This window comes from Patagioenas fasciata, chromosome 25 (assembly GCF_037038585.1).
Source record: "Patagioenas fasciata isolate bPatFas1 chromosome 25, bPatFas1.hap1, whole genome shotgun sequence".
Classification (NCBI taxonomy): domain Eukaryota; kingdom Metazoa; phylum Chordata; class Aves; order Columbiformes; family Columbidae; genus Patagioenas; species Patagioenas fasciata.
Window position 1 is genome coordinate 5,104,292 of NC_092544.1, and position 18,877 is coordinate 5,123,168.

Sequence of the window (18,877 nt, forward strand, 5' to 3'; positions counted from 1 at the left end):
AGACACAGCGCAGATAAAGAGCACATCTTTTGCTTTATAAAAAAAAAGGCCGAATCAGACATTTAAGGGCAAGGAGTGCAAAAGAATCCCACAAGACCCCAGCTCCAGGGACTGTCGAGTTGACACTCTTCCTCTTCAGTGAGTTATTGGGGGGGGCGTTGTCTTTCGGGGGGTTTTCTGAAAGCTTAATCCATACACGTTCACTTTTCATACACAGACTAAACGTAAGAAATGTCCTATTGCATCTGGACTAGCGATGGGCAGCTCCCCGCGATCCCCTCGTGTCTCCAAAGCTCCGGAGCGCAGGGCTCCGTGTCACCGTGACCTCAGTGCATGGGTTTCGGGAAACCTGTCCAAATCCATTCAGAAGCAGGAAAGTGAACGGGTCCAGCGATACATGCGGCGTTCGGGAGGAGGTGACCACACGCAGCTCCTCGGGGAGTCCTTGCTTCAAGTCTTTTCCTTGAATAAATGGGGTTTTTCGCAAACCAACGGCTTTAGAAACAAAGCGGGGAGGGGAAGCCGAATCCCAGGCTCAGTCTCTCCCCTTGCTTCTCAAACATCTCGAGGTGTGGTCTCAGTAGTGCCCATGATTTATTAAATCATTCTCTGAAACGCAAGTGGTTCACAAAACCAGGCTCTAACAGGGACATTTCAAAGGGTTTTGGCCGGTTAAATAAGCCTGACTGCTGGTGCGAGGAATTAAATCCTTCCCCCCGACCCAACTGTTTGAAGAGTAATCACAGGCTATGAAATAAAGGCACATTTCAGTCCAATTAAGGCACATTTTAGATGAATTGAGGCACATTTTGGTTGAATTAAGGCCCAAAAAACACAGTCCACACCAAAGCAGGGGGCTTGTTTTGCTTTCCCTCTCGCTGAAAAACAGCGGGTGTGTTTATTCTATGGCTGGGAAATTCAACTGAGCCATTTCTATTCGCGTCCAAGGGCAGCTGCATGTATAAACAAGTCCTGTGGCTTCACGTATTTACTTTCTGATAACCAACCGGTAGGATGCAGCATGGCCCCCAGGGCCACCGGGCAGCGATTGCGCTTCTCCTGCTCCTCACCGGCCGCTGGGGGAGCAAAGGGAAGGAGAAGGACCCTCTGGAGAGGCTTTCCTTTCAAAATAAGCCCCTTTTAAGGGAGTTTCTAGCAGAATAGTCAAACAGTTTGCTGCTTAATTACCAAAAGCTAAAAATGAACTGTTTTCCTTCTGCCGTAAGCCGGGTTGAGGGCTCGTCCCGGCAGTCGGTGTGAAGGGGAAACGCAGGGGCTCGGCAGCCGAGGAGGAGCTGATGCCACAGGAGTCGCGGTCAACGCGTGGGATCGGGGACAGGTCACATAGGCAGCCGCTGCAGAACCGATCCACATGGCCCACTCGGGAGGTGAGAAGGAGGTGGCTGTCCCGCCATCCCACCCCCTGCGACTGGGGAAGATGCGCCAAGAGGCCAAAAATTAAACGAACCCCATTACCTGAGCCATCTCCTTACAAGGCAGGAGGAGACGACACCGCCAAGGAGGCAGATCTGGCTACTGCAAACACCATAGACAGAAAACTCGACATTTTTGGGACCAACCCAGCCACTTGAAATAGATTTGGGTCCCTAGAGAGCAGGTGTTTGGCCTTCACCTTGGCATCGGCACAAACACAGAGACACCATCTGGTTATTCCCTGCCCGAGTTAACTCTGCAACACCAGAAAGCAAGAACTGTACAACAGACCCTCAAAAGGAAAGGGTTGAGGTTGTTCAAACTAAATATGAAGTATTGAAATCATAAAGGCACAAGCTAACAGATACTTCCTTGTCCATCTTCTCCTCCCTGGGCACACATTCCACCTCCCAAGTTCATTAGCGCCACAGTTCAACTTCCTTGATGTTCTATATTTTCCAAAAGAAAAAAAAATCCACTGAAATTCGGGTAGCAGGAGAAATTTGGCTTCAACAAAAGATCAAGGTAGACTGGGGGGGGTGGGGTGGGGTAAAAAATTGGCATAGGATGCTCCATATTGAAAGAGGAGAAATGTGATTGCGGCAAAGGCTCGAAACGCCTGCCGGCTGCCGGGGTCCTTCTCCTCAACAATACACCTGAAGCAGAGGCGCCCCAGACGAGTCAGTCTCTGTGTCCTGGAAAGAGGAATCTCTGCTTGTTGGAGAGCCTTGGGAAGAGAAGAGACGGTGACATTAGACAACGTGAGCTTAGGGCAGCCTGGCAGGCAGGCAAGCAACTGCCACAAAAGGTTTTGTGTATCAAGAGGGAGGAGAAAGCCACACAAAGCCCCCGGGCACGAACAGCCCTGCCTGTATTGTAGCATCTTCGAGGAGAGATCTGTTATTACGCAGGAGAAAACTTGCCTTTTAGCCCTGGGCTGCTCGTTGGGCGAAGCGCTCATGCCGCGGGATGGGGGACAGCCCGTCACTCTGCTCCGCTTCCCTTTTGCACGGTTCCTTTTGTTCCCCGTATAACCCAGCTGTGACCTTTGCCGGTCACACCCCAAATACAGACCAAACTTTGTACAGACACTGAAAGCTTTCGGGCCAGCGAGCGCCCTGTACTTGGGTTTCTTTCCTTTGCAGAAGGACCCACCAGCCCAGGCAGTTTTCTGAGCTCCCTTCGCTCCCCAAAATTAAACTCCTTATGGTAACCTGAGAGGCAGGCGTCAGCTCAGCCTCTGCAGATGGGGAAAACCAAAGGCAAGACACCATGTGAGAGGTTCAGGGCATTCTCCTCGCTCTTGTGATGCCACTGTGGCTGGGACGCCCGGCCGGGTACGTTACCTGCGCTGCTGTGTCGCCTCATGTTCCTGGCCAGCACATCTGCCGGTGTTTCTTCCGATATTTGCACGGCCAAATCTGGAATAAAAACCAGAAGGGTCTGAGAAAGGAAAGGTCGGGCAGCTGTGACTCAGGGGTTCTCCTTCAGCAGGCACCACCCTCGGTGAGAGGAGAGGTACAGTCTGACTCTTCACACCATTGTCTTGGTGTGCAGCTTTATAATCCCTAAATACCAGGAAGCACCAGCAGCCTGACTGCTAAACCAGGCAGCACAACAGCCACCCGCTTTCCTCTGTTACTTCTAAGTGTTTCTTTGCCCCCCAAACTCAGCTTGTCAAGGTGTTCCTACAACAAGCTCTTACAACCTGTCCTGAAGGGTCAGGTCCTTGGGCTGCTCCAGAGAAGGAGGAGAATCCCTGAAAGAGCCACGAGCCACTTGAGCTGTGACAACAGCCCTTCCCTCTGCTTTACGGGGATATTTACTGGCTGCTCACCCCACGGTGCAGGGGAAGGCTCGGACGCTCTGTCACGATAGTCAAAGGTGGCATTAGCAAAGGGCGCTGGTAGGACACAGGAAGCCAGCTGAGGAACTGGACATCCCCTGGCACCAGCCAGCCCATCTGGTCATACCAGTTAAGTTTGACTCACGGTATTTCTGCCGAGCTCAGGGGTGCGGAGGGAAGGCAGAATCATCACAGCAGAATAAGCCCTGATATTGCTCAGCGCAAACTTCACCAGCGGTGATAGGCACTATTGAGAAACCCACGACACAGTGACTGGTGAGAAGGGGAGGTCTCCAGTAACACGCAAAGACCTCAGTTCACTCATCCCAGGAAAATAAGCCCAGACTAAAGACAGACAGGAGCTTCCAGCCCTGCTCTGCTGCCACATCCACGGCTTTGACAAAATAACCCTCTTATTGAAGCAGTAACGCCCAAGGAACCCTCACGTACCGTCCTGGCTGATGACCATGGACTCCAGCATCGTTTCGTTCCCGCTGTCCGGTGCGTTGCCTCTGCTGGACTTCTCCTCGTGGCTCTGGCTGGGGACAGAAATGTGAGGCCGAACTCTGCTTTTCCGGGTGCTGATGCGTATGATGCCGCGGACCAGCCTACATTCCGCATCCTGCTCGTCCAGGTTGTAGTCCTGAGTTATGCTATTGATGAGGTCCGAGATCTTGTTGGTCTTCTCCAGGAAGACAGTGTCTGATGTGCACTTGGCCAGCTCGTCGATCTGGTGGACGCTGAAAAGCTCCGTTAGTTTCTTGAAGATGAGGACGTCGATCTCCCTGCTGGACATGGAGCCGTTCAGCTCACTGATGTCCAGATCGGACTCGTGGAAGGAATAATATTCCTCGGAACTCCGGTGGCTGCTGGGGAGAGGCGGCTTTTCTATGCTGTTCCTGAAGGGCTTCTCTGGCAGCAGCTCTTTGCAGCAGGAATCCGATTCCAGGTGGTGGCTGGGGCTCCTGTTCTGATAGACGGGAATGCCCTTTAGTTTCACATCTGGGTAACTGAAACTGCTGCCCATGCTGGACTTTTTGATCTGGTTCCCGTTCTTCTCAGCAGGAGAGATGTTGGCGGGGCTGTTGGGCAGTCGCCCGTTATAATCTCCATTCTTTCCATCATCAGTGGAGGTCTCGGTGGGTCCTGGGTAGGGGATACAGACACTGCAGTCCTGAAAGCAGCCCCCACAGGTCACTATACAACAGAAAACAGCCTTGTACGTGTTCCAGGCCTGAGCCAGAGAGGAGCAGCAGAAGCTCTGGTTTGGGGGAGCCTCCGCTGTACCAGAAATAAAAGTAATTGTTTCTGCCTCTCTCCCGTTGGAGTCTTTGAGCTCAGCTTTGCGACCTTTCCTGTCCCGCGTCTGCTGGGCTCTGCTGCGGCTCTGCTTGATCTCGGGCGTGGAGCCGCTGAACACCTCCAGACTGACATCGGCCTCCTTGGCCGCCCGGCCCCGCAGTGGCACGGCCTCCTGGCAGGGCTGCTGCAGCTGCCGGTGCCTGTTCACGTCGCGGGGATGTCCTGTTTTCCGGCCCAGCATGGCTCAGCGCTCAGGCACCTGGGGGACAGGGAGGTCTCACGTCAAGCGTTTAGAATAGAATCACAGAATTATAGAACAATTTTGGTTGGAAAAGGCCCTCAAGACCATCGAGTCCAACTGTTCCCCCACCCCTGGCACTGCCCCCTGTCCTGAGAACCTCATGTCCGTCTGTCCAACCCTCCAGGGATGGTGACTCCAGCACTGCCCTGGGCAGCCTGTTCCAATGCCCCACAGCCCTTTGGGGAAGAAATTGTTCCTAAATCCAACCTCAACCTCCCCCGGTGCAACTTGAGGCCGTTTCCTCTGCTCCTGGCGCTTGTTCCTGGGAGCAGAGCCCGACCCCCCCTGGCTCCAAGCTCCTTTCAGGCAGTTCAGAGATCAGAAGGTCTCCCCTCAGCTCCTGTTCTCCAGCTGAACCCCCAGGTCCCTCAGCCGCTCCCATCACACTTGTGCTCCAGCCCCTCACCAGCTCCGTTCCCTTCTCTCCACTCACTCCAGCACCTCAGGGCCTTTCTCGGCATGAGGGACCCAAAACTGCTGTTGATCAACAGAGAAGGACCCAACATTCAAATTCAGTGATTCTCAAATTCAACATTTCAATTATCTACAGAAACACTTTGCATTAGGACCCACGCTGGTCTCACTTGTCGCATAGAGAGGGAATCCAGCCTGCGTTTCAGCGTTCTCTGACTACTCTGCCTTTGCTGCTTCCCTTCAGTAGGTGCTTGAATCAGAAGAGAGATGGTTTAAAACGACAATTTAAGACATCAAAATCCCTGTAACCTTCACAAGATGTTTCCTCAGCACAGCTGGAAGAAGATTTGCTGCTCCAGAGCAATAAATGAGCAGCACGGCGTAGGCGGAGCCAGCTCAGCGGCTCCAAAGGGAAAGTAGCTTTATTTTTTCAACAATTTCCCCTTTGTTTTACATTCCTTAAGATTAAGCTGGGCCCCGACAGCGCTTATTATCTATTTCAAAACACCCATGCCCAGGAGGAGATGACCAGCAATCAATCAGTACGCAAACTGCCAATTCAGGCTCCGGATTATTTGATGCTCTTCAAATTCAGAGGATTTAGCAGTGACAGTGTTATTAACACTGATGATTTTGGCTCCTCACGCTCAGGCCGTGCTACCTGAAAGGACTTTCCTGGGAAAACTCATGTTTTCACCTGGATTAAAGGAAAGATCTTGTCAACAAGTCGGTCTCAAATCACTCCTTGCAGGAGCAAAACCCTTCCAAAAGCTCTACTACAGCAATCCCACTGCACGTTAATTGCTCCCCTGTTTTTCTTGTTGCCGCTGCACTAACACAACTGCCCCAGGTTGCACACAGGACTAAACTGCTTTTTACGTCACATTTCAGCTCCGCAGACCCAACCCGCAGAGTCTGGCACGTTAAATCTCCCCGTTACGAGCAAAGCCCGGCACTGGGTGACGGCGAAAGTCAGGTCAAGGCTCTCACTCCTATTTCTGCCACTTTTATCCCAAACTACAGCGGGCCCCGGATTTGTTCACAGTTTCTAAGCTGCTTGGCTGACACTGCTTTCACCCCCAAGAAATCCTTTTAAATACTAATTAAGCTAATTAATAAGCAGTGAGAGCCCAGCCACCGCTGAAGCATTTTTCGACCGTCCCTGCTGCTTTGCTATACGCTTTCTATAGGGCACCTCAAGCATGAATAAATCAATCTATCATACTTTGTTACAGCGTTGCCTCTTTTTCCCTTTTTTAAACCCAAATAGCAATGCTGCCCCCCCAAAGAACCAGGCGCAGCCTGAAAACCAGGCGGTTACAGCACACCGCTGCTTTCCAGGAATATTCTGGCTCCGTTAGCTTATAAAAACTCGGAAGCAGCGCACGTCCCCGGCGCTGCCTTTGCACATTCTTGGACAATATGTTCCATATAAAAGCCCCAGACGCTCCAGTTTCAGCGCCGAGCGGGCAGAGCTCCCTGGACTCAGCATCAGCGGGGAGTTTTGACTGTGTTTTTGACTCCGTTTCAGAACGTGTTATTTTGTTACACAGTCCAAAATTGAAAATAAAACCAAATCAAGAGCATCTGAGCTGATCTAAGTACAGAACCGCGCCCTGGGATGTTTCTCTTAACACTGAGGCCTCATCAAGAGATGTAACAGCTGCACTACAACGAGCTTTTATATAACGATATGGAATATTCTGGAATTTCAGCATGGTTTTGACATAGGGAAGAGCATTATCTCAGCTCTCCAGAAAAAAAAGACTTGAAGGCTTAGAGGTTAAACCCAACACAAGCCCCCAGTTGCGCCAGGTGTCAGAGACACCTCCAGCGACTTCTGTGCCACAAGCGACGGACTGGACCAAAACCCACGCTGGCTGCGTAGCACAGCCACGAATAAAAGCTCGGACTGAAAGCCCCAGCTGAGCTGATACTCACAAGATCGTTGGGAGCTTTGGCTGCTCTTGGGCAGGCGCCGTGTGCGAATGGCGAATATTCTTCCAAAGAACTTCAGCATCTGCTTCAGAAGAGCGAGGAAGGATCCACAAGCACTTTGCACGTCTCAGGGTTAGCCGGGGTCTAAGATCTTCATTGTTCAGAGGACGGGGTTTCCTTTGAAAGTTTTTAAAAAAGCTAAATTCAGTTGTGAATCTGCTTAAAGCTGCACTGTTTTGCCAACAACCCTATTGCCACTGTTGCTAGAAGCTTGGGAAGTCAAAGCATTTCCCTAAAAATGGACCTAAACCCAGATTACAAGATGTATGGATACAACTCCTCCTAAATACACAGAAGCATCAGGAGCTGTTAAATTTTCCAAGCAGCTTTGCCAGGAGCTGAAAGCCGCCCCAAAAAGCTCCCGGACTGTTCTGCTGGCAGCGCCAGAGACCCCAGCCCAGTGTAACGGATGGGGCTGCTCCCGTGTCCCCTCGTTCACCTCCTGGGGACAGAAACAACCCAGCCAAGGAGCCAAACGCTTCCCTGTGCCCCAAACCCCCGGCTCCAGCCAACACCCAGGGTGCAGGGAAATCAAATCTGTCCCTTTCTCCTAAAAAGGAAGAGCTACGAGAGGGGGGACCTGCCTGGGCACCGAACAGGGGCCCCTGTGCCCACCCACAGCCCCGGACAGGGCGGGTTTTCGGCAGGAGCGGAGCGAGTGACACAGAGCAGCCGGTTTCCAGCGGAGCCACCGACCCGGCCCGGCCACACCTGCCCGTTCCCGCTCCCCAGCGCGGCCCTTCCAGCCCTCAGGAGCCCCAGGGGAGGCCAGGGGGACCCGAACCCCCACGGGAAGGCTCCTCCCGCCCTTGGGGCGAGCGCCGGGCCGGTCCCCGGGCAGCGGGAGGGGACAGAGCGGGGACAGCGGGTGGCGGGTCTGCCCCCCAGCCCGGGCGGGGGGTCCCGGGGCACACGGCCGTGGGGGGGCAGGGAGCGGAGAAGCCGGTCCCGGCGGGGAACGGCACCCGGGGGATCCCCGGTGCGCCCGCCCCTCCCTCCCGCCCGCGGCCTGCTGCTGCCCCAGGCCCGGCACCGGCGGCCCGCCCGGGGGAAGCGCGGAGCGGCGGCGGGCGCTGCCGGAGGGCCGGGCCGGGGATCGGGGCTGCGCTCGGGGCCGGTTTCCCCGGAACCCCCAGGCCCGGCGTTACCTGCGAGCCCGGGAACGGCGGCGGCCCCGCCTCACCTGGGCCAGGTGAGACACGTGACCCGCCCGACGGGCCGCCGCGAGGGACAGGAGAGCGCGGAGGGCGAAGCGGCCCCGGCCGCGCTGCGCGGGGTCCCTGGCCGCAAGGACCCCTTGTCCCCATGAATCCATTGTCCTCACGGATCCCTTGTCCACACAGACCCCTTGTCCTCACGGATCCCTTGTCCCCAAGGACCCCTTGTCCCCACGGACCCCTTGTCCCCATGGACCCCTTGTCCCCACGGACCCCTTGTCCCCACGGATCCCTTGTCCCCACGGACCCCTTGTCCCCATGGATCCCTTGTCCATACGGACCCCTTGTCCCCACGGATCCCGGCCCCCGAGGGCGCAGTGTCAAAGCATTTCTTTGCCCCAGGATCCTCGCCCCAAGGGCCTGTGTCCCAAACTGTCCCTGTCCCCGAGGATCCTCATCCCTGAGGATCCTCGTCCCCAAGGGTCTGTGTCCCAAACTGTCCCTGAGGATCCTTGTCCCCGAGGATCACCTTCCCCGAGGATTCCTGTCCCCAAGTTCTCCACTCTTAAGGTCTCCATCTCCAAGGGCCTCTACTCCCCAAATATCCCTGTCCCAATGGATCCTCATCCCCTAGGATCCTGCCCCAAGGAACCTTCATCCCCTAGGATCCTGTCCCAAAGGATCCCTGTCCCAAGGATCCCCATTCCTGAGGATCCCTGCCCCAAATGATCCCCATCTCCAAGGATCACTGTTCCCGAGGTCTCCATCCCCAAGGGTCTCACTCGCCAGGGATTCCTGTCCCCAGGGTCCCTCTCCCCATGGATCCTCACCCCGAGGCTCCTGTCCCCAAGGCAGAGCGGCAGCCGTGCACTGAGGCTGCAGCCGGAGCAGCAGCTGCTCAACTCGGATGCACCAGCCATTTTCCAAGAGGAAAAAGGAGAAAAATCAACTTAAAGGGTGGTGTCAGTGTCAAGACGCTCACTCCTCCTCTAAGGGGCACAAAGACTGCATTTATTTATTTAAACCTCTGGCACACGCTGAATTCCAGCTGGTGTCGTTTCCACAGCTGGGCTCTCATTTGTGTATAACTCAAAGCACTGCTTGGAAATGGCACCATCTCCTCCTCTGCCAGTGCCTTGAGCACAGATCCCGGCCACCAAACCCCTCCTGGCACTGCCAGGAGGATCCAGGCAGGACAGCGTGGCCCTCGAGCCCAGCACCACGCTGCTAATGCCCCTCAGCTCCTGTGTTTTTCCCATGCCCCATCACCTCCCAGCTGAGCTGCCACCGTGTGCCAGCGCTCCCGTCCCAAACCGCTGCTGCCAGGTTTGCCGGGTCCAGGATGGCGGGCAGGGAGCTGGGTCAGCCCAGGAGTCCTGGGATTTAAACCTGAATTCCTGATGCAGGATTTCTTCCCCTAAACTAGGCCGGGTTGAGTAAGCAGCGCCTGGGTTCCCCCCCACCCCCAGTAACTGGGACACCTGGAGAAAAACCTGCAGAGAGACTGGGAGGGATGGCACTCATATTAATTATTTACTGCTTATAATAAGGCTTCGCTTTTCTGGAGCACATCCCAGCGCGGGGCCTTAAAGAGGCTGAAGACAAGAGGCCGGCGCACAGCCCTCGGCTACCTCCTCCCGCAGGGTTACCCTTCCTCGGGGCAGATCACGGCTGATGTGGGGCTGGCTGCTGGCACACTGGGGGGAACACCAGGGAGCAGCAGTGGGATGCAGCGTGCCCCATCCTGCCCTTCAGTGCCTCTGCATTTGGCTGTAGAGTGCAGAGGCTCATGGACGGGGAAGGGAGAACAATGCTCTCAACCACGCTTTTGCATCAAAGAGGTTTATTCTGAGTGCTGCTAATTTCAGACTCCTCTGCTAAATCATTAATAGCTCGTCAGCCTGGGCAGAGATCCTGCAGCAGCGCAGGAGGGTTCTGGGACTCAGCAGTGACTTACCCTGAGGGGCAGGGGCATCCCTTATATTTTTCTGTTATTTGCCTTTACCAGCCTCTGTCTGCTCGTCTGCCAGGATGCATGATGGGCGGCTGGGACACCTTGGGGACACTGACTGCAGGGGGCTCAGCGACACCCTCCGCCTCACCGGCCAATGCTCCCAGTTCATCTGGCCCCTTCTTATTTCTGAAACTCATGCCCAGGCACAGCTGCTCCCCGTTTCCATTTCCTTTTCTCACCCTGGACCAGAGACTGATGCTGGGAAGGTGACAAACAGCACGGACTGGGGGAATGACCCAAAAAAGCCATTATTTTATGAGGAGGTGACTGATGGAGCAGGCACCTCCAGAGCTTCCTCCAGTCTTAGCAGTTCCGAGGTGTCACTTCGGGGCAATGGGGAAAGCTCACTGCATGACAGTCCCCAGCTTTTTCCCCCTTTGGGGGGACCAGGTTCCACCAAAGCAGAGCAAACAAATCAGAGAGGAGGATGTTCTGCTTAATAGTTGCCCGTCCCCGCAGTTTCTCTGGGTTGTAGGCAGAGGGAGCAAGAGCAGCACTTTGACCCTGAACCTGCCATGGAGCAGCACCCTTCAAATTCCCCAAGCCCCATTTATAGCAGCATTTGCATCCCATACATGAGGACAGCTCAGCCTCTGTTTCAGCTTTCCTACAGCCTGACATGCAGCCCGCAGAGCTGGAGCAAATCTCGTGGCCGTGTCTCCGCCACTGGGCAGTGGAGACGCGGTGAGAGGCGATGGATGGGCAGGGATGGATGAACAGCAGCGGGGGCCGGGAGCGGTGACGCAGCAGCCGCTGACGCTGCTCCGGTGTCTGGCAGACGCGTGGCAGCGTTGGCAAGAGTGGGATTGTGATGCAAAGCAAAAGAGATGGGGGTTTTTCTGCCTCCTAAGGTAAGGAAAGCAAAGCCGTCACCAGCCCACATGGGGTGAGGGTGACATCCACCACAGGCCTGGACGTGGCTCTGCCTGGAGCAGAATTAGGCTGGGTTTTGCTCCTGTCTGGGGGTGGGATGAGACCTCAGCACCTGGTTTCTGCCATCCATTTTATCCTCTCTGATGTGAAACACCAGCAGGCTTTATCCCACGCACCTACGTGAAGGTGCAGCTGCTGAGCGTGACATCCTGGCAGGAGGAACCCCAAAAACCAGACTCTTTGTGGGGAGGAAGGTGACAGCGGCACCCTCCCGCTCCAGCCCCCTCCCTGTGCTGCCTCGGCCCACTCTCGGCTGTTAACATTGTCTTAAATGATAGTGACCTTGGCAGTGATATTGCTGCGATAGCCGTGCAACCAAGGACACGCTGTCCTGGTGCCAGTAACACGTCCCAGTGCAGCCTTTCCCCTGAACCCTTCCCAGTAAACCCCCCCAGTATCCCCTCCAGCCTAAACCTTTCCCAACCATCCTTCCAGTAACCCTCTCCCAATCCAGCCTTTCCCAGTGATTCCGCATTTCCCCGAGCGCCCCCCTATCCAGGGACGGCAGTTTTCCTGTGCCAGGAACCACTAACGCCACCGGGATGGTCCTTTAACGGGTGGTACCGAGCCTGGGGCTGTGTCGGTGTCAATACTGGTGCTGTACCAGGCTATACGGAGCCCGGGGCCAGTGTCTCTGCTGTCTGTGCTGCACTGGACTGACTCTGGTACTGGCACTGAACCCGTGAGAATGCCGGTACCGGGCCATACCGAGCCCGGGGCTGCGCCGGTGTCGATACCGGTGCCGCACCGAGGTGTACGGAGCCCGCTGCCAGCACCGAGCCGGTACCGTACCGCGCCATACCCAGTCTGCTGCCGCACCGGGCCACACTGAGCCCGAGCATCCCCCGCCAAGGCTGTACCGTACCGGGCCGGGCCCGTGTCCGTGCAGCTACCGGCGCCGCGCTGTACTGAGCCCGGCGCCGGCACGGAGCCCCGACCCGTGACGATGCCGGTACCGGTGCCGTACCGAGCCCGAGCATCCCCCGCCAAGGCCCTACCGTACCGGGCCGGGGTCGCGCCCCTCCGTGCCGGTGCGGAGCCGGTGCCGGAGCCGCCCCCGGCGGGGCCGAGCCGCACGGAGCCGGCACCGCCCCCGGGCTATATATCCCCGCCGCGGCGCTGCCCCGCTCCCGTTCCCGTTCCCATGGCGGCGGCGGCAGCGGCGGATCCAAGTCCGGCTACCGGTAGCGAGCAGCACCCCGACCGCGGCGGTACCGGCACCACCACCAACCCCAGCGGCGGCACCGGCAGCACCGGCAGCAGCAGCAGCCCCGGGCCGGTGGAGCTGGCGGCGGCTCGGCGGCGGCTGGTGGCGGCGGAAGGTCGTCGCCGGGCGGCGGCGGAGCTGGAGTGCCGGGTCCATCAGGTTCACTGCGCCCTGCGGCACGCCGAGCTCCGCCTGGCCGCCCGCGCCGAGGCCCTGGGCCGCCTGGGGGCCGGGGTGGCCCAGGCGCAGCTGGCGCTGGCAGCGCAGAGCCAGCGGCTGCAGAAGGGGCTGCGCCGCCGCCCCCGCCCCCGGCCCGCCGCCCTCCTGGCCGCCGCCCGCGCCCTCCGCAGCTGCGTGCCCTGGGCCCCCGCCCGCTCCCGCGGCGCCGCCGCACCGGCCACCGCTGCCCGGCGACTGCCCGCGGCGCCACGCAGCCCCGCATAGCGACCGGGATCCGGGGGAGATGAGGGTTTGGGGTCCTGGGGAGTGTGATGGGTTGCGGGGACCCAGCAGGGTCTGGGGTCCTTGAGGGGGTGCAGGGGAGTGTGATGGGTTGGGGACCTGCGTGCTTGGGGGGACCCAGCAGGGTCTGGGGTCCTTGAGGGGGCGCAGGGGAGTGTGATGGGTTGGGGACCTGCGGGCTTGGGGGAACCCAGCAGGGTCTGGGGTCCTCGAGGGGGTGCAGGGGAGTGTGATGGGTTGGGGACCTGCGGGCTTGGGGGGACCCAGCAGGGTCTGGGGTCCTTGAGGGGGTGCTGGGGAGTGTGATGGGTTGGGGACCTGCAGGCTTGGGGGGACCCAGCAGGGTCTGGGGTCCTTGAGGGGATGCTGGGGAGTGTGGTGGGCTGGGAACTTGCAGGCTTGGGAGATCCTGTGGAGTGAGGGGACTCAGTGGGGTTTGGAGTCCTGGGGAGTCTGATAGGTTGGAGCCCTGCAGGCTTTGGGGGACCCTATGGGATGGGGGGGACCCAGCAGGTTCTGAGGTCCCTGGAGGGATCCTGGGAAGTCTGAGGGGTTTGGACACAGTGGGTCAGCAGGGTTTGGGGGTCCCTAGAGGACCCTGTGAATTCCGGGGTCCCAGGGGGATCCTGCAGAGCATGGGGGGATTTGGGGGACCCAGCGGAGTCTGGGGACCTTGGGGTGCCCTGAAGAATCTTGGGGTTGATTGTCCCTGTGGGACCCTGGGGCTTTGGGATGTTTGAAGGACCCTGCAGGGACAGGAGTCCTGGGGTGTGCAGTGAGCTGGTGAATGGGGCAGGGGGGCAGCGAGACTGGGGAACCCAGCAGGGTCTGGGGTGCACGAGGGACCCTGCAGGGTCTGGGGTCCCCAGAGGATCATGCCAGGTTTGGGGGTGTTTATAGGGGAATCTGCTGTCAGCACCCCACGTCTGGAGTCACCTCCCTGCCAAAGGTAGCAGGTTCAGGGCAGCTGCTATGGGGCAGGGCCCCTTCCCTGTTCAAACCCCGCTGCCCCCCAGGAGGGGACCCCAAGACCGTGGGCCAGCAGGACACTGGTGGGACCGTACCTCACACTAGGACTCGGTGCAGCCTTCACATGTCCCTGTGCAAGCCTCAGTGGGGATCGAGGGGGCGCAGGGTCACCCCACTTCCACGGTCCCTGGACAGTGATTTCGACTCTGGACCGTGCACCCCGCGGGGCAGCGAGCAGAAGAGAACTGGTCCTCACCACGGCGCTGGCACCGTTTGTCTCCCACCAAGCTGGATTTCTGGGACTGCTTTGATGACTGACCAGGCAGGTGACGCTTGAAGCCTCCTCGTGCTTCCAGCAAGAGTCCTTGGGTACCCGCCAATGTCACCCTGCAGCAGTGTGTCACTGCAGGCTCCGGAGAGGCGAGAAGGTACAGGGTGGCAGAGGTGGGCTCAGGACACAGCATCCCGCTCCGGGCAGAAGGCTTGTGCAGGACCTGGCCCTGCTGTCCCCATCGCTGTCCCCAGCAGCCCTGAGCTGGCCTCGGGATGGAGGGCTCGGACCCCACAGCATCGTCCCTTCCGTGCCGGGAGCTGCAGCCGTTCAGCTGGCAAAGCCCTCCATGAGCCGCCCCTTCACCGGCCACAGCCGCAGCGTTCACCGGCCCTAGGCTGCCCCCATCCCCTGGCTGACGCCATCCCTTGGCCGAGCCACCAACACGGGGCCTCGCTTTGCTGCGCCAAGCTTTCGCAGTGACTTTCCCCAAAGGCTGCATGAATCCCTCCCTCCTGCTGGAAAACCATAACTCAGCCCCCTTAAGTTATTTATTTTTCAAATTTAAAACAAAAAAACACTTGATTTGGGTTGCGGGGGGGGGAGGGAGGGAGGGGAGATTTCACTGACTCATGAATGTGCCGCGACTACCTTGGTGTGAGACAGCGGGTCTGTTGTGTAACCCTCGCTTCTCGCCCTGCACGGTGCTGCTCGTCCTCCGCAGCGGGCCCAGCACCATTAAACTTTGATATCTTTCATTCATTACACGTGGTGTCCTTAGGTGCTGGCTGAAATATAACAGAGAAGGTGATTAGAAAGGGGATTAGTAAAAAAGCCCTGGTAATAGCTTGTAATTAATACCAGAGTAGATTTCTCTCATTATTGACCTCTTCGCTCCCTGGGCTGTGCAGGGACAGGGAAAGTGCATTGGGAGCTGCAGCAGGGTGGCACTGCAGGTGTCCGGGGGCTCTGCCAGGCACTGCAGATGTACATATATATAATATACATACACATACAGACATAGTCTGTCCTGAAAAATCTGCGTAAGGTCACAAATAAGGTACAACTTGCACCTGAATATGTGCAGAAAATGGGCAGCTGAGAAATATTTGAGCTACCAGCTGTCAAGTCATGCACTGGGAGGATGTGTCTATTAATCTGTGGTTTTGAACAATCATTTTGGGTTTTGTGCTGCCCCACACAGAGCTCACGGGTGCTCTGACACCCCCTATCTCCTTGGTGCTCCCTAATTTCTGCCCTTTCACTAACTCGCTGCCGCTGGAGCGTTTCCCATGGGCGCAGAGCTGTAATCTGAACCAGGAGGTGATTCCCCAAATCGGGTGGGGAGTTTGCTGCTAAGAGCAGCTTACAGGTCTCAGCCAGGAGAAGGGACACATTATCTTCTCCCAGGCTTTCAATTAATAGTATGAAATGCACAGCTTGGGTTTAAATCCCTCATTTTTTTTCCCCTCCCTGGTGATTATTTGCAAATCAGCTTTTGACCTGATTAGAGCAGAACCTGCTTAAAGGAATTGCAGGGAAAGACCTCTTAATAAAAAAAAAGCAACTCCATTAAACCAGTAAGACCAAAATCATTCGATGCAACAGTTCCTCCCCACCCTTCGGTCTCATTGCACTTTGTGTTCCTGCAGGATCTTTAGCTGGAACGTAACATCAATTACAATTCACACTCTTATTCCCCTTTTCCTAGTGGACAGGAGGGTGGACGGGAGGGCGAGAAGGAGATCCCGGGTGTCCTCACAGCTCCACCCTGTGAGTGAGTGCACACTGAGCTGAAATAAGGATACCTGTGTGCTCCAGGTGTCCGGGGAAAGCTGCACAGGGATTTCAAAGGATGCAGAAAGGTGGCTGGGGTCCCCTCCATGTCCCAGGGCAGTGCGGTGGGTGTCCCCCCATTTTCCTTCCAGAGCAGAGGGGTCACCGCAGCTCCCCACCCCGATGCTGGAGCGAGATGTGATAAAAAGAGAATAAAAAGCACCCGCAGAGCTGCATTACACGGTGTTTGTGGCCGGGGTAACGCACCTCTGGGGGTGGCTCTGTTGCGCGGGAGCAGCCGCACAGCCCCGAGCAGCCCTCACCTCCGCACCCATCCATGGGCTGTGGTTTGGGGCAACTTCTCTGCAGGTAAATCCTTGTCCAGTGACTTCAGCAGCAGCTCCAGCAGGACACCACCGGTCCCCAGCCCCCCAGCCCCCCGAAACTGCGCTGTGGGTGCAGTGAGCCATGTCCCCATGCCACAGACGTCCCAGTTCACTCATGGATGGACAAGGCTGGTCCAGCCACCAGGCAGGATCATCCACGACTGTCCTGGTTTTGTTCTGTGGGTGACTTGGTTCGTGAACCCCCTGTACCCCACACAGCACAGGAGTCCTGTGCCACCCCCAGAAAGCTCCGGCCGACACTGTCACCAGGCTGCTCTCGCACAACAGGCACAACAGCAAAGTCCTGCTGGAGGGTCCTGGGCCAGTTTGGGGCACGGATTTGGGGACAAAACCCCATGGCACCTCCAGCACGAGGTCAGAGGGGAAGCACAGAGCAGAAGCTGATCCTCCGGTGCCTGCCCTGGGGAGCACCCCCTGCCCCGGGAGCGCAGCGCTTTACATAACCCCGCTCGCCTTCCTGCCAGCAATAACGTTACATAAAGAGCACCAACACTTGTTGGTTTTATGAGATTATTTTGTTACAGACTTTCTGGGAAAAATAAAATTAATGTGGCATGTTAATTCCTGAGCCCAGCTTCTCTCCTTCTCACTGTTAATTCCTTCGGGCTGGTCCTGATGCAGCATGTTGGCGCAAGGCCGGTGCCGGGGGTGTGGGGACAGAAACTCCCCAGAGGCAAAATTCTGCTGAGAGGCTGTGATGGGGGAAACAGGGATGGGACGAGAGTGATGGAGGTGGGGACAGGTTGTTATGAGAGCAATGGAGGGGGCACAGGGACAGTGGGAGGGTGATAGACGGGGATAAGAATGCACCAAGAGTGATGGAGGAGGGGACAGGGATGGGGTGAAGGGGGGGACAAGGATGGGGTGAGGGTGCCGGAGGGAGGACAGGGAAGGTGTGAAGGTGATGGGGATGGCGGGACAGGGCTGTTCCAGTGAAGGTCCCCCGGCCAGGTCCCAGGAGCCCACCGAGGATGCTCCCAGCCGCTGCCGCCAGAGGGCGCTGCAGGAGCCCCGGCCGCAGCTCCGCGTCCCCGGGACAGCGGGCACAGGGAACGCGGATCCCAGCCCGCTCTGCGGCACTGGGGATGTGTCCCCCCCGCGCTGGAGCCCCCAGCCCAGCCCAGCCCAGCCCAGCCTGGCGTCCCCTCCCTCCCCGCAGCCCAGCGTTTGGCTGAATTCGCACTTACATTTCCCACCACCTCCCCCTTAACCCTTTCCCCCAGGGCTCCCAGCTCCCGTTTCATGCCCCCTCCCACCTCCAGCCTTTACTCCTTAAGAGGCTGTTATAGCCCAATTAGCCACAGCGGGTGAGAATTACCCCCTCCGCCCCTCATTTGAGCCTTGGGGCAGCTGAGCCCAGCCTGGGCTCCCCCGAGTGTTCACAGCCTGTCCCCACGGTCCCATCCAGGCTGTTCGCCTGGCTCTGGTGGGCTCCCTGCCCTGGGGAGCTGGTTCCTGCCACGCGTGGCTGCTTCACTGTGCTAAACGTGTCTTGGTCCAGTTCCCTATTTCCTCCTAAAGCTCCTTAAGTCACTGATCTGGTTAAACCTCAGCAATCACTTTGTTTTGCCCCACAAGTTAAAGTGCCTAATTCTTGCCTGGTTTCCTCCCAACACCCAGCACATGGCGTCCCTGAGCCCATATGGGGACAGGCACGGTCACATCAAACATTTCCCCCCACAGAATCCCAGAATGTCAGAAGTTGGAAGGGACCTGGAAAGCTCATCCATGGAGCAGGAACACCCAGCTGAGGTTCCACAGGAAGGTGTCCAGGCGGGTTTGAATGTCTGCAGAGAAGGAGACTCCACAACCTCCCTGGGCAGCCTGGGCCAGGCTCTGACACCCTCACTGGGAAGAAGTTTCTTCTCATATTTAAGTGGAACCTCCTGTGTTCCAGTTTGCACCCATTGCCCCTTGTCCTGTCACTGGTTGTCACCCAGAAGAGCCTGGCTCCATCCTCCTGACACTGCCCCTTTCCATACTGATCCCCAGGAATGAGTCCCCCCTCAGTCTCCTCTCCTCCAGCTCCAGAGCCCCAGCTCCCTCAGCCTTTCCTCACACGGGAGATGCTCCACTCCCTTCAGCATCTTGGTGGCTGCGCTGGACTCTCTCCAGCAGTTCCCTGTCCTTCTGGAACTGAGGGGCCACAACTGGACACAATATTCCAGGTGTGGTCTCCCCAGGGCAGAGCAGAGGGGCAGGAGAACCTCTCTGACCTACTGACCACCCCCTTCTAACCCACCCCAGGTACCATTGGCTTCCTGGCCACAAGGGCCCAGTGCTGGCTCATGGTCACCCTGCTGTCCTGAGTCAAAATTGACCTTTGTCAAAACTGACCATGGCAGCCCCACATGCAGTGAGGTCCTGGGCAAATCCCGTCTCAGCC

General features: G+C 57.4%; 2 protein-coding genes across 4 annotated transcripts; one reads left to right on the top strand and one right to left on the bottom strand.

The window, feature by feature from the left end:
• Positions 1–14: 14 nt before the first annotated feature.
• Positions 15–9,300, bottom strand: KDF1 (keratinocyte differentiation factor 1). Of its 3 annotated transcripts, none has more exons than XM_071798931.1 (5): positions 9,283–9,300; positions 7,239–7,412; positions 3,731–4,841; positions 2,781–2,855; positions 15–2,161 (listed from the first exon to the last, which is right to left on the bottom strand). In XM_071798931.1, the coding sequence occupies exons 3-5, from the start codon at positions 4,821–4,823 to the stop codon at positions 2,079–2,081; spliced, it is 1,251 nt and encodes a 416-aa protein (XP_071655032.1). In that variant the 5' UTR covers positions 4,824–4,841; positions 7,239–7,412; positions 9,283–9,300; the 3' UTR covers positions 15–2,078. The 3 variants fall into 3 exon arrangements, with proteins under 3 accessions (XP_071655032.1, XP_065713238.1, XP_065713239.1); XM_065857166.2 differs by lacking the exon at positions 9,283–9,300 and adding an exon at positions 8,444–8,511; XM_065857167.2 differs by lacking the exon at positions 9,283–9,300 and having other exon boundaries at positions 7,239–8,232.
• Positions 9,301–10,244: 944 nt separating this feature from the next.
• Positions 10,245–13,114, top strand: TRNP1 (TMF1 regulated nuclear protein 1). Its single transcript, XM_065857427.2, has one exon. The coding sequence runs from the start codon at positions 12,346–12,348 to the stop codon at positions 13,048–13,050; it is 705 nt and encodes a 234-aa protein (XP_065713499.2). The 5' UTR covers positions 10,245–12,345; the 3' UTR covers positions 13,051–13,114.
• Positions 13,115–18,877: the final 5,763 nt, after the last annotated feature.

Bases quoted from the DNA above. Each gene is read 5' to 3' on its own strand.
- KDF1 (XM_071798931.1), bottom strand. From the start codon at position 4,823: ATGCTGGGCCGGAAAACAGGACATCCCCGCGACGTGAACAGGCACCGG. The intron at 2,856-3,730 runs GTACGTGAGGGT...TTTTTATTCCAG, and splicing joins CATGGTCATCAGCCAGGACG to ATTTGGCCGTGCAAATATCG. The intron at 2,162-2,780 runs GTAACGTACCCG...TCTCTTCCCAAG, and splicing joins GAGGCGACACAGCAGCGCAG to GCTCTCCAACAAGCAGAGAT.
- TRNP1 (XM_065857427.2), top strand. From the start codon at position 12,346: ATGCCGGTACCGGTGCCGTACCGAGCCCGAGCATCCCCCGCCAAGGCC.